The 20,321-nt window shown below is 31.1% G+C and overlaps 3 protein-coding genes across 3 annotated transcripts in view; all 3 read right to left on the bottom strand.

Annotated features, from left to right (window-relative positions):
• Nucleotides 1–1,960: 1,960 nt before the first annotated feature.
• On the bottom strand, nt 1,961–5,890 carry LOC143042234 (uncharacterized). Its single transcript, XM_076214495.1, has 6 exons — nt 5,564–5,890; nt 4,996–5,127; nt 4,551–4,637; nt 3,455–4,133; nt 2,972–3,127; nt 1,961–2,572 (listed from the first exon to the last, which is right to left on the bottom strand). Exons 2-6 carry the CDS (start codon nt 5,038–5,040, stop codon nt 2,097–2,099), a joined length of 1,443 nt encoding a protein of 480 aa, XP_076070610.1. The 5' UTR covers nt 5,041–5,127; nt 5,564–5,890; the 3' UTR covers nt 1,961–2,096.
• A 92-nt stretch (nt 5,891–5,982) lies between these two features.
• Nucleotides 5,983–7,603, bottom strand: LOC143043396 (uncharacterized). Its single transcript, XM_076215716.1, has 3 exons — nt 7,424–7,603; nt 6,702–6,972; nt 5,983–6,243 (listed from the first exon to the last, which is right to left on the bottom strand). Exons 1-3 carry the CDS (start codon nt 7,544–7,546, stop codon nt 5,984–5,986), a joined length of 654 nt encoding a protein of 217 aa, XP_076071831.1. The 5' UTR covers nt 7,547–7,603; the 3' UTR covers nt 5,983.
• Nucleotides 7,604–7,845: 242 nt separating this feature from the next.
• The window catches only part of LOC143042232 (uncharacterized), an 85,243-nt gene continuing 72,767 nt past the window's right edge, over nt 7,846–20,321 (bottom strand). Inside the window, exons 3-12 of the mRNA XM_076214493.1 lie at nt 18,136–18,207; nt 17,324–17,395; nt 16,922–16,993; nt 16,397–16,468; nt 15,636–15,707; nt 12,699–12,770; nt 11,785–11,856; nt 11,120–11,191; nt 8,867–9,015; nt 7,846–8,097 (exon numbers count right to left, since the gene is read on the bottom strand). Of these exons, the coding sequence (XP_076070608.1) occupies nt 11,170–11,191; nt 11,785–11,856; nt 12,699–12,770; nt 15,636–15,707; nt 16,397–16,468; nt 16,922–16,993; nt 17,324–17,395; nt 18,136–18,207 (526 nt within the window). The 3' untranslated portion in view covers nt 7,846–8,097; nt 8,867–9,015; nt 11,120–11,169. The remainder of the gene's footprint in view (nt 8,098–8,866; nt 9,016–11,119; nt 11,192–11,784; nt 11,857–12,698; nt 12,771–15,635; nt 15,708–16,396; nt 16,469–16,921; nt 16,994–17,323; nt 17,396–18,135; nt 18,208–20,321) is intronic.

Raw genomic sequence — 20,321 nt, 5'->3', positions numbered from 1 at the left:
AGTAATATCTCAAAATTAATCATATTCCTATCAAATCTCTTCAGGCACTATTATGGTTATCTCGTGCAAAACATCTTTTAATTCACGTGACAAAATAAACATGATGATGTTAAAAACAGTTACCATCTCTCTATATATATGCACTAGTATGGGGATATCACAAATTAAAAGGACTAATTCCTATACAATCTCATTATGCACTATTGATCTCACAATATTTTTTCTAACAAAACTTTATACAGAAACTAGTATATATGATGACTTTATTATGACATTAACATGATTAAATATTTTTTCTATTAAATCTATGTACATGAAGTAACCGTAGTATTGGGGACTTCATGGAATAAAATCATTTTACAATTAAATCTAGGTGAAGTACTGGTATCATGGGGTCTTCATGAAAAAATAAGGTGGCTTAATGAAATAAAAAAAAAATCTTATCAAAATGTACAGAAACTCATATGGTGACTAGGTGAAATAAATAAGGTGACTTCATGAAATAAATAATTTTCCTATCAAAATGTATAGAAATTAATATGGTGACTTCATGAAATAGATAAATTTTCTATCAAATCAACATTTCACTATAATACAACTTGTCAACATTTACATTTATTCTACCTTAAGTAATTCCTGGAATATGATGAAGGTCAGCATCATATATATATAGCTTTACAGACTATCAAAGAACACGTATCATCTTATTAATAACATTTAGGTTGTTTCTGTTGTAACAAGAAATAATTGCACTTTATAAATGATTTAATGCTATCACTGTACAAAATAAGTTTTTTATCACATACTATTAAATTGTCTTAAAAACAATATTGCACTATTATATATTGCAAACATTTACACATTTATAAAAACATCACATGGAATTCTGCCCTTCCTGATGTGAAGATGGAACAATCTTCCCTTTGAGTGTGCCGTACAGTGTGAAGTGTTTTCTTATCTGTATCATCATCAAAACATGATTCCTCTGTCCTAAACCTTTCATTCCTGGTCCAGTAATGAAAAGGAAGCTCAGTGTCCAAACGTTTGCAAAATTCTCTCACTATTTTGGCCCATTGGTTTTGGAATTCTGATAATGTAAAAGTGTCGCCGATCTGTCTTCTTGTCAGACTAAAAAAACATTCAACATCATCAGTTGTAGCTGCCCTGGGGTGCTCAGGGTATCCAAGTTCAGTATTTTGTAGGCGTCTTTCTTCCTGGCTTTCAATGTTTGTTGTGATTTCCACAAAATTCTCTCTAGTAAATCCTCTTATATTATCCATTGGTCTGAAATAAAATAAAGTAGGTAAGAACACTGTATATAATACAAAGAATACATATGTAATTTAAGCAACACCTATTGGTGACCTTTGGCTGTTGTTTGCTTTATGGTCTGGTTGTTGTCTCTTTGACACATTCACAATTTCCATTCTCAATTTTATTTATAACACACACAGGTATATTATATATGCATGTAAATCAAGCAATAATCATGATATTGTACATATGTTTTTGTGGACTGCTATTATTTTAGTCAAGGTATTCCTGGTGTTTTCATTTGGCCTTTTCAATTTTTTATATATATTCCATCAACTCTGCAAGTTTTGGTTCTAAATTCATTTTTTTGCAATATGCTGTCGCTTCAACATATATCATAAGTAATAGGTTTCACTATAAGAAACAAAACTTTTATTAACAATAATCTAATTTTTCACTGGACATTATAAGCAAATACTAATCAATTTATTTACAATTTAACATATTGTCTCATTATTTGCTTTGTTTAAATGAAACCAACTTTACAAATAAGGTAAAGATAAACACTGCTAAGAAATTAACATCATGCTTGAGCTAACACACTTACCGGTTGACATCGATATATGTGAAGTCGTTATTCTCCTGGTACCACGGCATAAGGTCTGCTACGATGTAGTTTAACATTTGGTAAGTTGCCTTGCAACGTCTCAGTTGTCCCATTCCTCTTCCATCTGAAGCCTCATGCCAAGCAGCCACAGTTGAAACATACTCAGCCTCACAGTCAAATCCATTGCGCTGCATACTAGCTGCTACATGGTATGACAACAGCTTTTCTGCATCCTCTACGGACTGGGGTCTCTGTCCAGTAAGTGAGAAAGTCCTGCTCTTGGATCTAACAATGCCTTGTCGAATGCCTCTGGGTCCAGTTCTTGATATCGGCATTCCCTTGTGGATGTAGCTATGCGTTTCAAAATATGATTATGGTCACCTCTCTCATGATACTGTTGGCACGTTGTCTTATCAATTTCTGGCACATACAGGTGTTGAGAGAAATCTCCCCCCTCTGATCTCAAAGTGGTGACAGTATGTCTATAAACATATGTTGATACACGACTTCTTAATCTATCAATAGAGGATTCTGGTGTATCTTTTCGGAATGGATATGGTGTGTACCCCTCTGGTACTAGTTTACCACGCAAATAAACAATGCTGTCTTCAAAAGTAAGACCATCATTTAACATGTCAATAATGTCCACTAAAACATGTGATGGTATATAATTATTTGGTAACTCGGCAAATGGGATGCCATTATCGTCATCTATATAAAAAAAAAACAGAATAAATATAAATGTTTAGCACAAATCGAAATATTTCATAAAGCATGTAACAAAAAACCAAACAATTAATAGGAATCATCACAAAATACATAAATAACAAAAATTTGTTGCAATGTAAATGATAATAATTGTTTCTTAGTTAAAAATAATTTCAAATCTTAACTAAAAAATAATTGAGGTCAAAAATATGTTAGACAATGTACATAAGTACATGTATAATAAACATGTGTAACCCGGACTATGCAGCATGCGTTTTGCACAGTGTTGAAGGCTGTATGATTAATTTCTGTGTCATTTAGTCTCTAGTTAAGAGCCGTCTCATTGGCAATCATACCACATCTTCTTATTTATATTTATTATTCTAAAAAAATAATACATACCACCAGCATAGGTAAGCATGGATTCCAATGTTCCTTTTGACATTTTTCTGACAACTTCTTTGGAGTCATGAACTAGTTGCCAAGTGTGAAGAGGCCGGCTAGGGCCAGTGTCTCCCTGCGTCCTAAGAGAATTGAATTCTCCATCAGTTACTAGACCTGAAAAAGATGTCAGATGAAATTAAATAGTCCTGGTAAATTGTATTTTCAATAAACATATCATATAGAAACTTGGCTATTATATATAGGAAATACATGAAAGTACATTGTAGTTCTAAAATTTCAGAAGGCGTCTACTGCCACTAAATGCAAATGTCAAGCTATCTGTAAAGATGTCTTTAGGGCTCAAAGTAATAAGAACAGTTTAGTTTCTGCATATCTTCATATTAAACCGTTTTGTCATATGATTTTTGTCTATCTAAATAATATTTATTCAGTATCTTTAATACAAAAAAAAATTCTACAATTTAAATTATTTTAACTTACCAACAACATTAATTCCAGCCTGTGTTAAAGCATTTTTGATTGGTGCTGTAATGTCTCTAACAAATTGGTCTCTCAGAGATCTGTCAGGTAGGTACTGGATTGGTAGTGCATAGGGCTTTACATTCCTCTGTTCATCAGAAATGGCAATAACAAGTATGTGGGTTGCTGCTGTCCTCTTTTTCTTGAATAGGTTCTTCAAATATATCTGGTATTCCTGACTTGTTGACGTAATAGCTGCTCTAGAGACTGAATCACTTTTAAACGTGGACATGAATGCCAAGCACTGCTGCAACAGAGTGTTACATTCCACAACTTCCCAGTTCAGGCCTTTTAACGTTTCTGAATTTGCAGTTTTTTTATTCATTTTCTTTCTAAAGTCGTTTGTGGCCTTCTTAAATGCATCTTGAAGAAACTTCTCATCCAGCTCTAAATTTACCAAGCCTGTTTCTAAACAAGTTTTGAGGTCTTCTGCAGTGGTGGAATGTATGGAGTTTATCCAGGCCAGTCTAGGTTGGTATTCCGTACGTAAAACATCCAGCTGCCAATCATTTAGGTCATCATCCCCATTCCAAATATCTTTTACTGAATGTTGTAAAGACTCTTTAACATCGGTTCCATCTAGCTTAAGCCAAAACCGCCCATTTGGATTACTTTCAGTAATAGATTTTACTGCCGGAGTCTAAAAAAGAAAAACAAGAACATTATATATTGAATTTCAAATGTTACCAAATACTGTATCATGCTTTTGACAAAGGCATTTTTAATTGGCGAGTTTAAATTTTTAATGGTTCATAAAACCTCAGAACTGAACAACCACAGATAAATAAAATATTAATGTATGTAACATTCATGAAATGTAAGTCAAGACAAAGCAGCTGATCTTTGTCGGGCTGTTTCTTTATTAACATTTTTTTTCAACATTGGTATTACTTAATCATGTAAATTAGTGCTTGATCTAACTTCTAAACAAATCTACTGTTGACGACAGTATGTTGACTTCTAGATTATGTATTGTGTTGTTTGGTTGATGCCTCATTGACATAGCTTCAACTTCTCTTTCTCTCTCTATATATATATATATGAATTACAAATATACCTGTATTTTCGGGGTGGTGGTAAATTCTGAGGTGGAAGTTCTTCTCTGAATTGTTCTCTTGCTCACAGCTGCGATATTGACACGTGCCTATGTAAAATAAAAGACCATAATTTAGTTATCCTTATTCGTTTGATATCATATGGATATGCTGACAAAATCAGACCAAGTAAATAAATGTTAGCAAAAATAATTTTAGTTGAAAAATTTCAAAATTAAGATTAACTGAAATATTTATTATTTTTTTTTAATCTATATAAAATAAAAATATTCATGACATTTGTTTCTAAAATATTAATACTTAGTCTTTATACGTATATATACAAGCTTACCAAAGAGTCAACATTTTTTTTATTAACTTGTTCTCAAACTTGAATCACTCACAAAAATATGGCATGAATTTGGATATTTGTTTTAGTGAAAGAAATTAACTAATGTACATGTATACCTTCAGTGGATCACCAAAATCTGAAGAAGGAAGGCCACTCCACATTGGTCCTCTAATCAAACGACCTAGTCTGTCTTCAAATTCTGCATCCAAGGTTTCCAACCATTGATAATAATCATCAGGTATTGATATCTGAAATATAGAATACAATATTAATGGTACATGAAAAAGAAGGAAGTTATAGTATGATTTTTTTTTTAAATAAATATATTGTATGTAACGTCAACACACAGTTTATGATACAATTGTAAAAAAGCAATTTACATGGTGTACATATTGGCTACTTACATTTTGTAAATGATACATGTACTTGTGACAGTCTAAATAGATATACTCATATACCTACTCCATGTTTATCAATTTGAAGGATTAATAAACCATTCATAATCATTAATCAATTGACATTTGAGAAAATATAAAATATTGTTACAACAAGTCATTACTGGCCCAACTACTAAATTTAAGCTTCTGACAGCTGAACTTCTGGAATATTAACATCTTCTATTTTAACTGTTCATCATGTTCATGTACGAAAAAAAATAATTGAAAATTTAATTAAGATAATTACCTTCTTTGTATTTGAATTACTGAAAAAACTGCAACTGATACTGAATCAAACCAAAGGGCATCCTGTCAACTGGCATAAGTGGGCTATCAGATTCTGGTCTTGTGGTGCCGAGACATTTGGCAAAATCTAGTAGCACATTTGGTTTCTCTTTTTTCTGCAGTATATCCATTGATTTGATTGATAGGCTTGTAAACTTCTCTGGTGGTTGTTTTATACCATTTTCAGCACATACAGTTTTAAAAAAGTGTGTCTAGAAGACATAGTTTGTCTGAACTTGATACTTTATCAAAGTTTTTTAGTACCATCTCATTTCTTTGGCATGCCGTAATGTTATCACTTCTATCAAAAATGTGGTAGATGTTTAATAAGTTGTCCTCGAGCTCTTGTATTATTGAGTTAAGCAAAGTTTTCTTGTTAATCTCAGAATTCTGCTGAAAAAGATAGTTTAATAAGTTTTGTTGATTGTCCAACATCTAATCTTTGGAGAGACTTCAGTAACACTTTTGTAATGACGTCACTTGCAGGTGATAAACTGTTAATGTTCTCATTTTCCAGGAACCCAGAGTCATTACTGACCTCCCTGATGTCCTCATAATCGCAACTGTAAGCATCTTCAGCTTCTGAAATGGTTGCATATGTATATCTCAGTTGATTTACTATCCTGGATCTGCATGATGTAGCTGTAAAATAGGAAAAAAAATATATATAGTTTAATGTTAAGAGTAAATAAATCTAATGGTAGGTCATTTTTTTTTATTTTTCATTTTTTTTTTTTATTTAACACAACTTCAAGTAACCTTTGCTATAACATGGCATCCAGTTAATTATCTGGGGATAATGCTGCCCTTCAACAGGATGAAATTATCAACATATAGTATTTGATATAATGCATGTTAAAATATTTACACAACTACATGTATCTAAAATGTCTAGCATACTAATCATGCTACTGGTCAGGTATACAAATTCATGAACAACATGGTAATTTGTTTTCAAACCACACAAAGCAAGGCCAAATACACACAATTGCAGTCTCTCTCTCAGTATCTGTCACACCCTAGGTGACCTTGATCGTGAAGAAACGCATGATGTATTTGTAGAGATATTTTAAAATAATTTAAATTCTACTAAAACTTACCACTGCGAGTGGAACCATCTATCATCTGAATATATTCAGCTGCTTTAACCCAATACACATGGTCTGATCTCATGGATGGCCATTCACTGTTGGTAGTTTGCAAATCTTTATGGAGAGCCACAAATTCAATGAGACTTCGAACTTGATCATCGGTCCATGGTCCTTCTCTGCTTTTCTTCTTTGGGGGACTCTTTACAAGGGTACGTTTAACAGGTGACCAGCCAAGTTTCCTATTTCTTTTCTGATTATTTGAACAGATGCTCAATGATGCCTAAAATTTCAAAATTTTGGTAAATTAAGTCAGACTTTAACTACACATTCATTTCAGAACAAATAGTGTTTTTGTATTCATCGTGTACAGGTTCATATTCATAGTACATAGAGTCTTCACACTTCAGTTCGGCCAACTTCCCAGGCTTGTACAAAATTATTTGGGCCTGTAATTTTTTGTCTCCACAAATATATTTCCATAAAATTCATTCAGTATGAATTTAACGAGCATCAACATTGTAAAATTATTTATCAACTAAGTGAAAATACATGTACATAACAAGATGTATCATCATTTTTTAACAAATTTTTTTGTTATAGCAATTAAATTTCATTTTTTAACTACATTGACTGTAATCCTACAAATATTTTAATTAGCCTTCAATAATCATTTAAAATTAAATTAAGAAGAACTATATCTAACTGAGCATTGCGTTTGGCATTATACATACCAAAGGTGTTGAAAATACATGTTCTGGCAAATCATTCTCCTTGACACTGTCAACTGGACTTTGAAATAAGTTTTTCTTTGGATTTTTCAAAATTGAAACATATCTTGTCACTGGAGTATCCATTTCATCAACTGCATGTCTGTAATCAAGAAAGAAATTATAAAGTATATAGAATAGTATATAAATTGTACTTATTCTTTAAAAACACAGATCAGAAGTTTCACCTCGTAATTGATCTTAATCTGTATATTGTATAATAAACCTGAATAAAATTCATACTATTCCAATCAACCTAGTAACAACAAAATGAATTATGAATTGAAATATAACAAAATTGTTCTTTGTAGAAGGTGATATGTTTGTAATAGGTTTTACATATTGTTAGGAGATAAGATAAAATATTTGAAAAACAAATTTTGAACACATCATTATTTGAAACATGTTTATAGTTTTAAATTCGGTTTTACTAACTTGATATCTTGTATTGTGACATTATACTTTAAAACTATAATTTTCCATATATACATAATAATTTTTAATAATAAAGGATTTTAACAATTGTTCTATATATTTACCAGTGCACTAGATGTCTTGTTCGTTCCTGCATATCACTTCTCCTGTATAGTTATAATAGCAATCGTTCTGGTTGCATACAATCGTCGAACATTGAGGTCCTGTATAGTTATATTTTGATGTAAGTTAGCTACTACCTTTGTATATTTAAGGAATGACTGTAATATTTTTTTCTGTCTATGAAGAAATAACATACAAAATTTGGTGCACACTGAATAACGGATTATTTAACAGTGTGCACCAGATTTTTTATGTTATTTCGAATAGACAGAAAAATATTACAGTCATTTCTTATAATTTAATTCTAAATTCCATCGTAAACCGTAGAAAACCATGAAAAAACGTTGATGTCGTCACATGACTAAATTATGTCTATAGGATGATAACAAAATAACGTCAGCCAATCAGAAGACGGATTTCATTCTAAATTAAAATATTATATTATAACATGTAAATATTTTATGTGCCGCTATCTTTTCCATATCAACTGTGCATATGTCTTGATAATGTTTGCATGTTGTTGTTACTATTACATCCGTGTTTGACATGTAAAAGCAGTTGTTTAAAGATAGGTGTCTACCGAACACACATGTTGTTAGAATAAAACGTTGGACCAACACATTTTATCTCATCCATACGCGTCTTATGTATATACATAATTTACGAGAACATTTGCCTGATTATTACTTTTAACATTGATATCTGTCACTTAGGCTTGTTTGTATTATTTTTTTTAATTTCATACTAGGACACGCAATCCTAGTTGGCATTTTCACTTTCAAATGTGTCGATTAATATAATATCTGGTTGTACATGTAAGTTATAAAATATGTTTGTTTAAAAATATACTTAAAAGTATCCATGATTTACCATTGCATTTGTCGAAAAAACAGGAAGGCAAAGTTGTCAGAAGAGCATGGTTGTGATCAACACATTTAATAGTGGACTCGTACTTTTCTACAATATTTAGCCAATTCAGGAACGGCTTTATGTTGCATTCACAATATACGTCAAGATTACTGTCAAAAGAATGTACAAGTTGTAGTATATTCTATCAGTTAAAAAATGGTTATTCATTCCTTGTAACTATACGCAACATTCGTTTTTTTTTATAAAAAGCCAACGATGTTTTCGTTTTGTTTGGAGTGCTGTGCAAACTGTCTTTTTTTCTCTCTGATTTGAACATTATGTTTTCTGTCGAGAGACAGGTAAATATATGAACGGGCTAATCTGAAGGTTTCTTCGAAATAATTTTACAACAAAAGGCACGCTAGTTAAGCAAACAAACAAATCAGATCAGCAATTGATGGCATGGGGTAGATATTTTATACTATTAAGAAGTTAGGAAAACGTATAATAGTATGTCAGGTTATCAATATTAGCTAGTATTTGTTGCGAGCATGTATTCGTTGATTGTGGAAACAAACGGTTTATCCAAACGCTGCATCCAAATTTGATGATTTTGTGTTTTTGCCATTTTTAATGCACCAAAATCTTTTGATTTTCAAAAGTATATGATTTTTGTTTTTCTTTGAGAATATTTTATGCAATGTTGTTCTGTTACGGCATTTCTTTTTAGTTCTGTTTTGATAATAAAAGTTCATATAAGTACTTTTTTTTTTATTTCTATACGTTATTATTATATGTTGTGTTATACATTTGTACGTCTTTTTGTCTTCTTATTTCAGCCTTGGCGATGTCATTTTCTCTACGATCTATGTATGTACTGCTCGTCATTATATTATAAATTATCACGTTTGTCAGTTTAGGAAGTTTTGATAATTCATGTTTCGTTTGTTTTTTTTTGTTGTTGTTTTTTTAAGATTATAAACTCGTCTAACAGAAAATGTTGATTTCGATAAACAACTGTCTTATGTTTTGCATCAACCCGGTTTGTTCCTTACACTTATAGGAATTTATGGACCTGAACATGCTGAACGCAATTTATCTGCGTACTTTATTTGACCCTTTTAACTTTTATTCTATTCGAGCATCACTGGTGAGTATTTTGTTGACAAAAAGCGAGTCTTGCGCGAATACTGATTCCAATCCTTGTTTCTATGATGAATTTATGCTGTGCCTGTTTTTACATATTTATAAAAAAAAGAATATGTGGTATGATTACCAATGAGACAACTCTCCAGCAGAGACCAAATGACACAAACATTAACACATATAGTTAACCGTACAAACTGCAACAATGAGCAAAGCCCATACCGAATATTCAGCATAAAAGGCTCCGAAATGACAATGTAAAACAATTCAAACGAGAAAACAAACGGCCTAAAGTATGTACAAAAAATGAACGAAAACCAAATATGTAACACATAAATAAACGACAACCACTGAATTACAGGCTCTTGCATTTGGACAAACACATACATACAGAATGTGACGGGGTTAAACATGTTAGCAGGATCACCTCCCCCCCCCCTTTTTTTAACCTGGGATAGTGGTATAACAGAAAATTATTAGAACGAACTATAAATATCAGTTGACAAAGGCTTAACTCATCAGATGAATAAAAATACAAATACTACAAATACAAGTTGACGAGACTGGATACTTGTACATCCCAACAACAAAAGTTCAATAAGAACAAATCTGAGAGTAATCGCCATTACTGGCAGCTAGTTCAAAGCCACTAGCAACTAATAAAAAAAATCATGCATCTGAGACTTAATGTGTTTGTTTTTCTAGGGATTTAAAGTTTAACACAATGTTATCTACTATACACTATTATATGACATTTTTCTATCATGTCTGGTTTTTTTTCCACATGATGCTGTCAATCTAAACAAGAGGTTACGCTAGCTATAAAACCAGGTTAAACCCACCTTAGTCTACATAAGAAAATCCCTGTACCTTGTCAGGAGTGAGTCAGGTGTTTTTGCTCCATTCGTTTGATGTTTTTTTAAGTTTGATTATGCGATTTAAATCTACCATGAAGTTTTTGCTATTAAGATTTTTGTAGTTTGCAATTTGGGGTGTTTTGCTTCGCTCAGTGTTGACCTGTGCATAATGTTAAAGCTCTACAAACTCAATATTATAATAATGCCCATTGTTTTATTTTACCAAGACTGATTATATACACATTATTTTCATTAAAGTATTTAAACTTACAGAACAGTTAAGTTTGTCATATCTTGAAACGTGTCTTCGTCAACAAATGTTCATTTATTTCCAGGCATCAATCTGCATGTACAAATAAAAGTAATTTAATTGTACTGATATTGAAAACAATGTTTCATTAATACATTTACACTTAAATTGAAAGAAACTTAAAACGAGGGTCATGTGTATCGAATATATCTCCGTGGAAGTATATATATACACATTCATATATTTGTATTCCTCAATTTATGCTAAACGTAAAAGACACAGCTGTCATATATCAAATACTGATGAATTGATTATTGGTTGCTTAACGTCAAGTGGCAAATATTTCACGATTGTGGACGAATCAAATATTATATATCAATTAATAATGTTTTTTATTCAGTTTGAAATGACACATTTGTTTTTATCTAAAATCAATTGCATATTTATATTCGCAAATGCAAAATTGAAATATCAGTGTAACACTTGTGTTTAAAATATTACACGGATGATAGCCAAAAGTATATCAATGGGAACTATAAATTTTTCATGTCTTATTCTTGTGTGTATTTCAAAATCTTTTTTTGTTTTTCTTTTCGTATTAGAATGTATCACACTATATTTGAATGTACTCGCTTTGCTTTATCAACATATCTAGCACACATGTATACTATGTATCGATAACTCACATTTCTTGTATATTGTCTAAGCCAGTAAAATAATTCGTTTTCACATCATTCATTCTATTGGAGGATAATTTTCTGTAAATATTTGAAATGTAAGTAGCCTGTTTGAGATAATACGAATTGTAAAGATTAAGGTGCGTTTGACTCCATTTTTGATCGACTAGGTTTTTCAGTTTTCGGAAGAATGAATTTTTTTTTATAAGGGAATCCGGCATCCTACACCAAAAAGAAAATGCTTGACAGGAAACTAACAAGACCAGAGCGCGGCGTGGCTTTAAACAACAATCAATCTATCATGCTCAGCTATCCCATTTGCGAGATCCTACTAACGTAATTCCGTAAAATGCGCCACGAATCAGGGATTCCGATTGCAGCCCTATGGAGGACGTAGACAATTAGGTGTGCCGAGCTAGTTCGAAAGGATAATGGATAATAGTAAGCGTTTAATCATCAGGCTTTCAGGTGTTAATTTAGATCGGTTAAGAAGAGCAAAGCTTTTTACATGCACACAAAAGACAAAACAACCATTGAATTTAAAAACAATGCGTTATTATTTGATGCTATTTTTTTCTTCAATATATGGGATTTTTGTTTATTAAAGAATAAATACTAAGGTCGCATCACTCTAACTAAGATGTGTCAGTCTTGTTGGAAACTCGACGAATGATTTTTTGTTAATTGAATATTTGGATGTTTTGACAAACATTATCATGATTATACCAACGTATCAAGCTATATTGGACTTATCTAATGTATTTTTTAAGTGTAACGCACCAAACACTTGTTTAATTATTGTAGTAGGTTCACTAAATATTTCATCGTTTAAAAGTCAGTGTTCTGGTGTAATTCCTTTATTCCATATGTTTTGTATCACACTTTATAATTATCAACATGATTTATCGTGTCTACAAACTTACAAAATAACCAAATTTGATAAGTGGGAAAACGCATTTGGCTGTATAACTGCTATATTATTATAGTCTAAATTCCTGAAAGAATAAAAAACATGAACTATATATTTTGCTTGTATGTCTGTATTTATTTATGTTTTAATTTATCACACTACATTGTAAAATAATTTTTTTTTATGTTTGGAACAGTTTGCTTAAAGAGTGTTTTGAAGGAAAACCATGGTATATTATCTGCAATTTGATGTTGTACCTTACTTTGCTAATTTAATATGCAACTCAACTTGAATTTAAAGGATAGAAGGCGGAGCTTAGCTATGGTACAACATATTTTCATGTTAATCCATTGTTGAAGCTCCGCCCCAATTTTTGAAAGATATCCGCCTCTGAAATATTTTAACGACTGACATGAACATTTATTTGTTTTCATTCTATAACAAAAATTAATAAATCCTTTATAAACATAACACACCTCACTTTTCAGTAAAAAAACCTTACTATAAGTTAAGTAGTATGTTTTACCAGTTACGTCAGTTTGAAATTGTCCCTCTGCAAAAATTCGAATTGACTTCATTTAAAATATTGGGCGGAGAAAAGGGGGGGGGTAACTACAGATAAAGGAATAAATATTACCGAGCGGAGCATGAAAAACACATTTTTGGACGATTTTATTCTAAAATTCATGTTAATCGTAAATAACATGATATTTTTGTTTGCGATCAAATACGGGGACGTACACTTTCTACGCCCCTGGATCCACCACTGTGTAGTGTTTGGCAGTTGTGCTGAAAAATGCGCTCATATGACTGACTTGAAAATAAAATTTATAACATAACTAATCAAAGCAGTTTGTACGAAATCTTAAAATATGTGTATTTCACCAGTTTTTTTTAAATGAAATGAACAACCTGGATGACAATATAATTTATTTGACCGTAATCTTAAGAACTAGTAATACAACAAAAATAACCGCCCTTAGAATAATGTTTTATATTCATTTTGTCCTTTTCGAAAGATTTCTATAATTTTTAAATGAACAGCCAGTCGTGCATACACGGGACTCATAACTGACTTGCGGAAGCTTTCATCTCATTCGATACAACGGTAACGTGATCTATTTATTGTATTAGTTCAAGCTGTCAATCATTTTACTTATATTACAACTTGTATATACCATGTGTCTTATTCGTTAACATATTTGAACAAACTCATCCTTCGGATTCGTTTGTTTAAATATGTTTAGATTCGTTTGTTCAAATATGTTAACTCGTAAACACAATGGGATATATCATGTATATAGTACTTAACGTTCGATAGCGTTTACCTTTTGATTGTGTTTGCATCTTACATGTCTCAGTTATCAAAATTAAGTTTCACTTGTACTGTATTTGACCTTCACGTTGATGTAATTAAAGATTGAATTGTTCTTTATTTTTAAGATTGTTTACATTTTAAATCTTTGTATGTTCTCTTACTATTTAGAATATGTAAACCCAATAATGTGTACCACCGATTTATTTTGCAACCTTCACAAGTGAAAAGATAACGCGACAATGTAAAACTGTAATCTCTCCTTATTGATCTTATTCATTAAATAACTGTAAGTTTTGAGAAGTTATGTCGCTGCAAAAGGGGCAACAAAACACAAAGCGAATAAAGTATCTGCACAAATATGATGTTGTCCCCTTCCCGTTTCACAAACGTGATCTACCGAATAAAACTTTTTGTCGGATTTGTAATTACAGGAGCAACACGACGGGTGACATATGTGGAGTAGGATATACTTACCCTTCCGAATCCCCTTCGATCACTCCCATTTTTAGTGGGGTTCTTGTTGCTTAGTCTTTAGATTTCTATGTTGTGTCTTATATACTATTATTTGTCTGTATGTCTTTTTCTTTTTTATCCATGGCGTTGTCAGTTTATTTCCGATCTATTTGTTTGACTATTTTTTTGGTGTCTTTTGCCCCTCTTTCACAGTACCTCAATACTTAATACATTAATGTTTCTCCAAATTATTCTGAGCGATACAATTGTTTTGTCATAAGCAAACTGTGTACAATGACCAGATATGCTTGGTAACAAAATGGAATTTCTATCTACAAACATTTCTTTTACTTACAGAGTGAACAAATTCGGTAAACCAGCAAATGTTGTATTTTCAATAACTGATATAGAATTTCTATGCAGGTGCCTACAATAATCAATTAGATATGAATGCACAAATGCTCACTACCCTTTTGTTATGATATTTCAAACCTAAATTATTCTTAACATCTTGTCGTCATGCATATTTATTTTACAAATCAATGTTGCCCGTATTTACATTAATGACAAATCTTAATTGTAAATTTCGACACACTTAATTGCATTCAGTGATCGACGATTCAAAACTTATTAACTTATGAATGAAGTGGTTACGGAAGTTAGATAAATAATTAATTTGTGCTTGTGGTAGATCCTTGTGAGTTCTCTTTTAAAAAGCCTCAAAATAAATAAGGATATTGTTTTGAGAATAACGAACAGAAAAATGGCATGAAGCATCTTCGCAAGCCAAGGGTTACGAACCTCTCCCGCTCTCTCCACCCTTGCAGGATTAAGCCAACATGTTGTGCCATCTTTCGGAAGATTAAAGTCATGCCCATTCCAAATACATTATTCTTGACCAATTTTCAAAAATATTACAATAATAATAGGTCACTTAGCTTTTTCTCAATGTCGTGATGAAATGACAACAATAATGTACGCTTTGACAAATATTTATATGAATGACTGTTTTAAATGTATTATTTGAAACAAAAAAAGTAGGTAACTGATTTAAAAAAATTCCTCATAAAAATTTCCTCTTTGATCGGGTTGCGGTATTTCTCTCTCTCTCTCTCTCTCTCTCTCTCTCTCTCTCTCTCTCTCTCTCTCTCTCTCTCTCTCTCTCTTTTATTTGCTTACAAGGTTATTAAGCTGGAAAGATTTTGAAAAGCATTTCCCGCAATATCTGCAATACCATTTATACCCAAATACCTGGAAAAGAATTAGAAAAATATCATGCAATTCTTTCTTTTGTAATTCATGATAGTATATTTGAAAAATATATATAGTATACTATGTTTACTGTCAAAATCACTTTGATATATGTTTTATAATATAACAAAATTGACTGTAAGAATAAGTGTTAAACAAGTTGTTTTCTTCAGAAAAAAAATATGAAGAAATTAGAAATCAAATAAAACGCACTACATTGTTTCTTTAACAAAATTAGAGGTACAAATTAAAACGACATAACTACTGCTACGAAAAAAATTAGAATACATATGGGTTGTTAGAACAGACATAAGCACAGCGGTTAAGCTTGATAGAACATATGCGTAGACAAACTGGTCAATTAAAAAATAATTCTGTTATAACTATTAAGACGAATGCATTATACCTTTCATATTATACTGATGTAATGTGATTTACATTTGTAATGAAATAGTTCTATATAAACGATAGGAATGTTTAGATTTATATTCAAAAATAAGATGATACAAATAAGTACTACTTCGAGCTAAGGCATGGGCAATGATTTATTAAAGTGTAATTAATAATCATATTATGTTTATAGCAATTGTGCTGACTAACAGAAATGCACATATACAGAATTTTCCACGAAAGTGGTTGAGACATTGATGTGTATACTTTTATTAATTGTTTTCTGCATGATAACTTACAAATAGTATAAGTTTGGCAGATCTTTAAATGCTCCACTTTCAATCCGTTGAACTTGACTCTGGTATAACCTTCTACGTGGTATTCATTATGAAAATCATACAATAAACATTTGAGTTAGTGTAGTTTTATCAAATACAGCTAATATATAAAAATATCATTTATAACAGGGACACCTGGTTTCTGATTTCTGAATTTGTTAATATGAGTGTGGGTGATTCCCTTCATTTGAATAGTCAGTCAGTTTTTTTCTCATGTGTATGTCTCCAAAAAAAATATAATATCATAATTCTGAATAAAAATCAGTAATCAAGATCCTTTGAGGTACATTTATTTGTAAATGTGCTTTGTGTTCTCATTATTTTTTTCTTATATATATTTTGATCAATAATATTTATATACAACTATGATAACATGCAAATAAGAACTCCACAAAGAATTCAATTTTTTTGAGAATTATTAATTTAAAATAACAGGAGGAAATATTGTGTATTTTAAATACAACTTTATATAAAACGATAACATACATCGTGTTAAGGCTTTCCAGTTCCACAAACGTGTCTGCTGATAGTGTTCCTATGTTGTTATAATGCAGATCGCTGTCAACAGATCAAGACAAAACAATTTTAACATTGAAAATATTGAACAAGGACAGTTATTTCAGTTACTTTTTAACGCATATGAATTATATGTTAGAACATTGCGGACGTCAGTTGCAAGTTAAAACAAAAAGTTTGTATACATTTGCTAAAGCTTGTTGTTTATCAGAATAAGAAAATTTAGATAGGAAATAAAACTGTATGAACTTGTAATACGAGTCTAAATTTATTAAAATATTTCACTCCCTCAAAAGGGATGTGTGTTTGCATTTTTGGATTGTTCAATTTATACTGAATATCTCTATAAACATAATGAACAAAAATGCTTACATATTTGTAAACTTCGACAGATTTCTGAAAGCATTCCCGTCAATTTGTGTTATCCTATTACCATACAGATATCTGGAAAAAAATATTGACACAATGTTTACTTATAAGTCATTATTGTTTTAGTGTGTCAAAGATTATTAACTATATGAAAGTCACCCACACAAATTGATCTGCATAAGTAACACGTTATGTATAGCTGAAATATTATATTATGTTTGAGTATACATGTATTACGTTGTATATTACGATCACAGTATTATTATTAAACGCTGACTATAAATCTATAGGGATATTATTGGTTAACGGAGAACACTTTGTGACTATATATATATGATAAAGATCTCCTAAAAATATGTGATTAGATACCATATAGGGTTAGTTACCGTATGGGATTAGTTGGGAATTATTTCACTTTAAAAAAAAGAATGTCCCTTTAAAAAAAATTATATGTTATAGGACAGAAATTTTTCATGGTATATTCAGAGGGTAGGACATACATTTTTTTAAAGGGATAAATATCAATTTCACCGGTCCCAACCCATCCCCTCCCCCAATAAATATTGACCGGTCCCTTAATGCTTGAAAAGCTATCATGAATTTTAATTAAATTTGACAAAGTAAGAAATGCATATTTAACAAACATATTTAAGCGGCAGAAAGTATCAATGACAATGTTAATTACACATTGCATATGCATAACACTTGCATTTAAGTAAACAATACTTGTATATGTATTAATACGTATGTATTATCACCAGTTACATAGTTTTCGATCTTAACAACTAAGTATGCTAACAGATGAAACAACTTACATGTAGTCTAAACTAGGCAGGTTCTTGAATGCTCCAGTTTTAATTCGTTGTATATTGCTTCCGAATAGTAGTCTAAATAGTTCAGAGAGGGTCATGATCAACAAATATTAAATATTCAATTGTTAATGGCTTATTTTAAATCATAAATAGATAGCACGGACAAGTTTTATAAATTGTTTTCGCTGTCTTAAGGAAAAAAGCATAAAGTAAAAATTCATAACCTTTATGATAAGCAGACCTTATTAAAAGCTTTGACTGTTCTGTAATTTTGAATGGCTTATTTAATTTCTATTGTCATCACTTTAATCAAAATGTTGTTTTCAATCTGGACCTAGATACACATATACCGCAGTTTATGCATCCCAAACTATATCAATGTGCTGCTTGGCGTTTTAGGAACACGTTGTATTCCTTACCATTTCGTCTCATGAATTGAGCCTTCGATCGTTTGATGACCGTGGTGAAACATTTCTATAAAATCAAAAACTGCCAACAAGTTTCAGAAAGGAGCATGTATATTTAAAATGTAGCACACGACAATCGACGATCGACGCCGTTGTCAAAAGCAACGTTGATGTACAATAAATCTTCATCTCGGTTAGACTATTCCTAAAACAAGTATAGGACTGAATATTATAAGTACAGTTGATAGTTCCACAGTTCCATTCTCAATGTTATAACAATGTAAGAAATTACCAATTACTCAAATCGAAGAGAAACCTATCATTTTTGCTCGACGGAAATCAGATTCATATTAATTTAATATTAACTCAATTTACTTTATATGGTTAATTTCATATCATAGTTTCCATATTTAAAATAAAGTTGTTGGTCAAAACAACCGTCTTATTTAATTGAACAAGTTGAAAAGATATGCAGATTTGTTTACTCTGAACATGTTGTTATATCACTTAAATCGATTGAAATGAAGATATACATCGTTGTTATAGATATAAATGATTGAAAAGGCATGTGAATTGTGTAAACCACACTTAAGTACTATTTTTTAAAGTCTCGTTGGCATATTGATTTGTTATGCCGTTGACATACTGTTTTCTAAATTAAAACAATCATGTGTGAAATATCAACAGTAATTTAATCAGAATTAACATGTGTTACTGTCGTATGTAGGGCTGTATGAATGTTTAGATTCTTTTAAAAATAATACGGTATAAGATAATAAAGTTCTTTTTTCTCCCATTCGTGGTTATTTATATATGAATTTTTCCTGATTTGAGATGACCATTTAGAAGTCTCGAGAGTACAATTAGTTCATCAAACATTAAACTATTGTTGAATTTAAGCGATATCTGCACCAAGCTGTAATATTTCTTTTATAGCGGTTATCTCCCCTAACACCGAAAACCATGTTATCATTCAAACATCGTAACCAAAGAAATAATATTTGGTTACAAGTATCAGTTGACACAAAACCATCTTGCGGTTAGTGCAATATACAATAAGGTTCATGTAAAGCAGTTGTCTCCCCAAACAACGAAAACTTTATTATGTTATTTTTCTAAAAAAAAATCATTATAATCACAAATTCGACAAAATGGATATTTCACTTTCCTTGTGATATGGCGCAACTTTAATACATGTAAGTCGAAGTTATCCGTTGAATATTAATATTGGTGATATCCGCTTAAATAATTGACGAAGGTGGTATGTTGATGAATCTTATAAGTTGTTAGTGGTTAAGGCCTAGGACCTTTTGATTTTAGGTCCTTGATACTGGCTATAAATTTGATGACAACTTCAAAGGTCAAAGTCATGATTGGTCATAAAGGGTACAATTGCTCAATTATTTACAATGTATTATCAATAGGGTACATTGTCTGTTATGAGCCTGTTATGAAGAAAGGTTTAAAATTCTGTATAAATTCTGAATTTAAACTGTGTATCTGCTGAAAGTACATAATAAATCATTTCAATGACAACAAAATTATCATGATAATGCACTAAAAACATCCTCAACAAGCAGTGGTTAAGGACGATCTCAAATTCTTAACTCATTGCAACTGCATAATTGTTAGTCAAGGAAGAAACAAAGATAATGTTATCTTACAAAATGCATTTCCATTGGAAGCAATTGACTGTTTTCCGCTGTTTGGACAAATTCGTGGCTGTTTGACATATTCCCTATTTCGTGTATTTCCAATCTCAATTTTGTTGAAATGGTTAAA

This window comes from Mytilus galloprovincialis, chromosome 8, assembly GCF_965363235.1.
Source record: "Mytilus galloprovincialis chromosome 8, xbMytGall1.hap1.1, whole genome shotgun sequence".
Lineage (NCBI taxonomy): Eukaryota > Metazoa > Mollusca > Bivalvia > Mytilida > Mytilidae > Mytilus > Mytilus galloprovincialis.
This window is presented reverse-complemented; position numbering and strand designations above follow the sequence as displayed.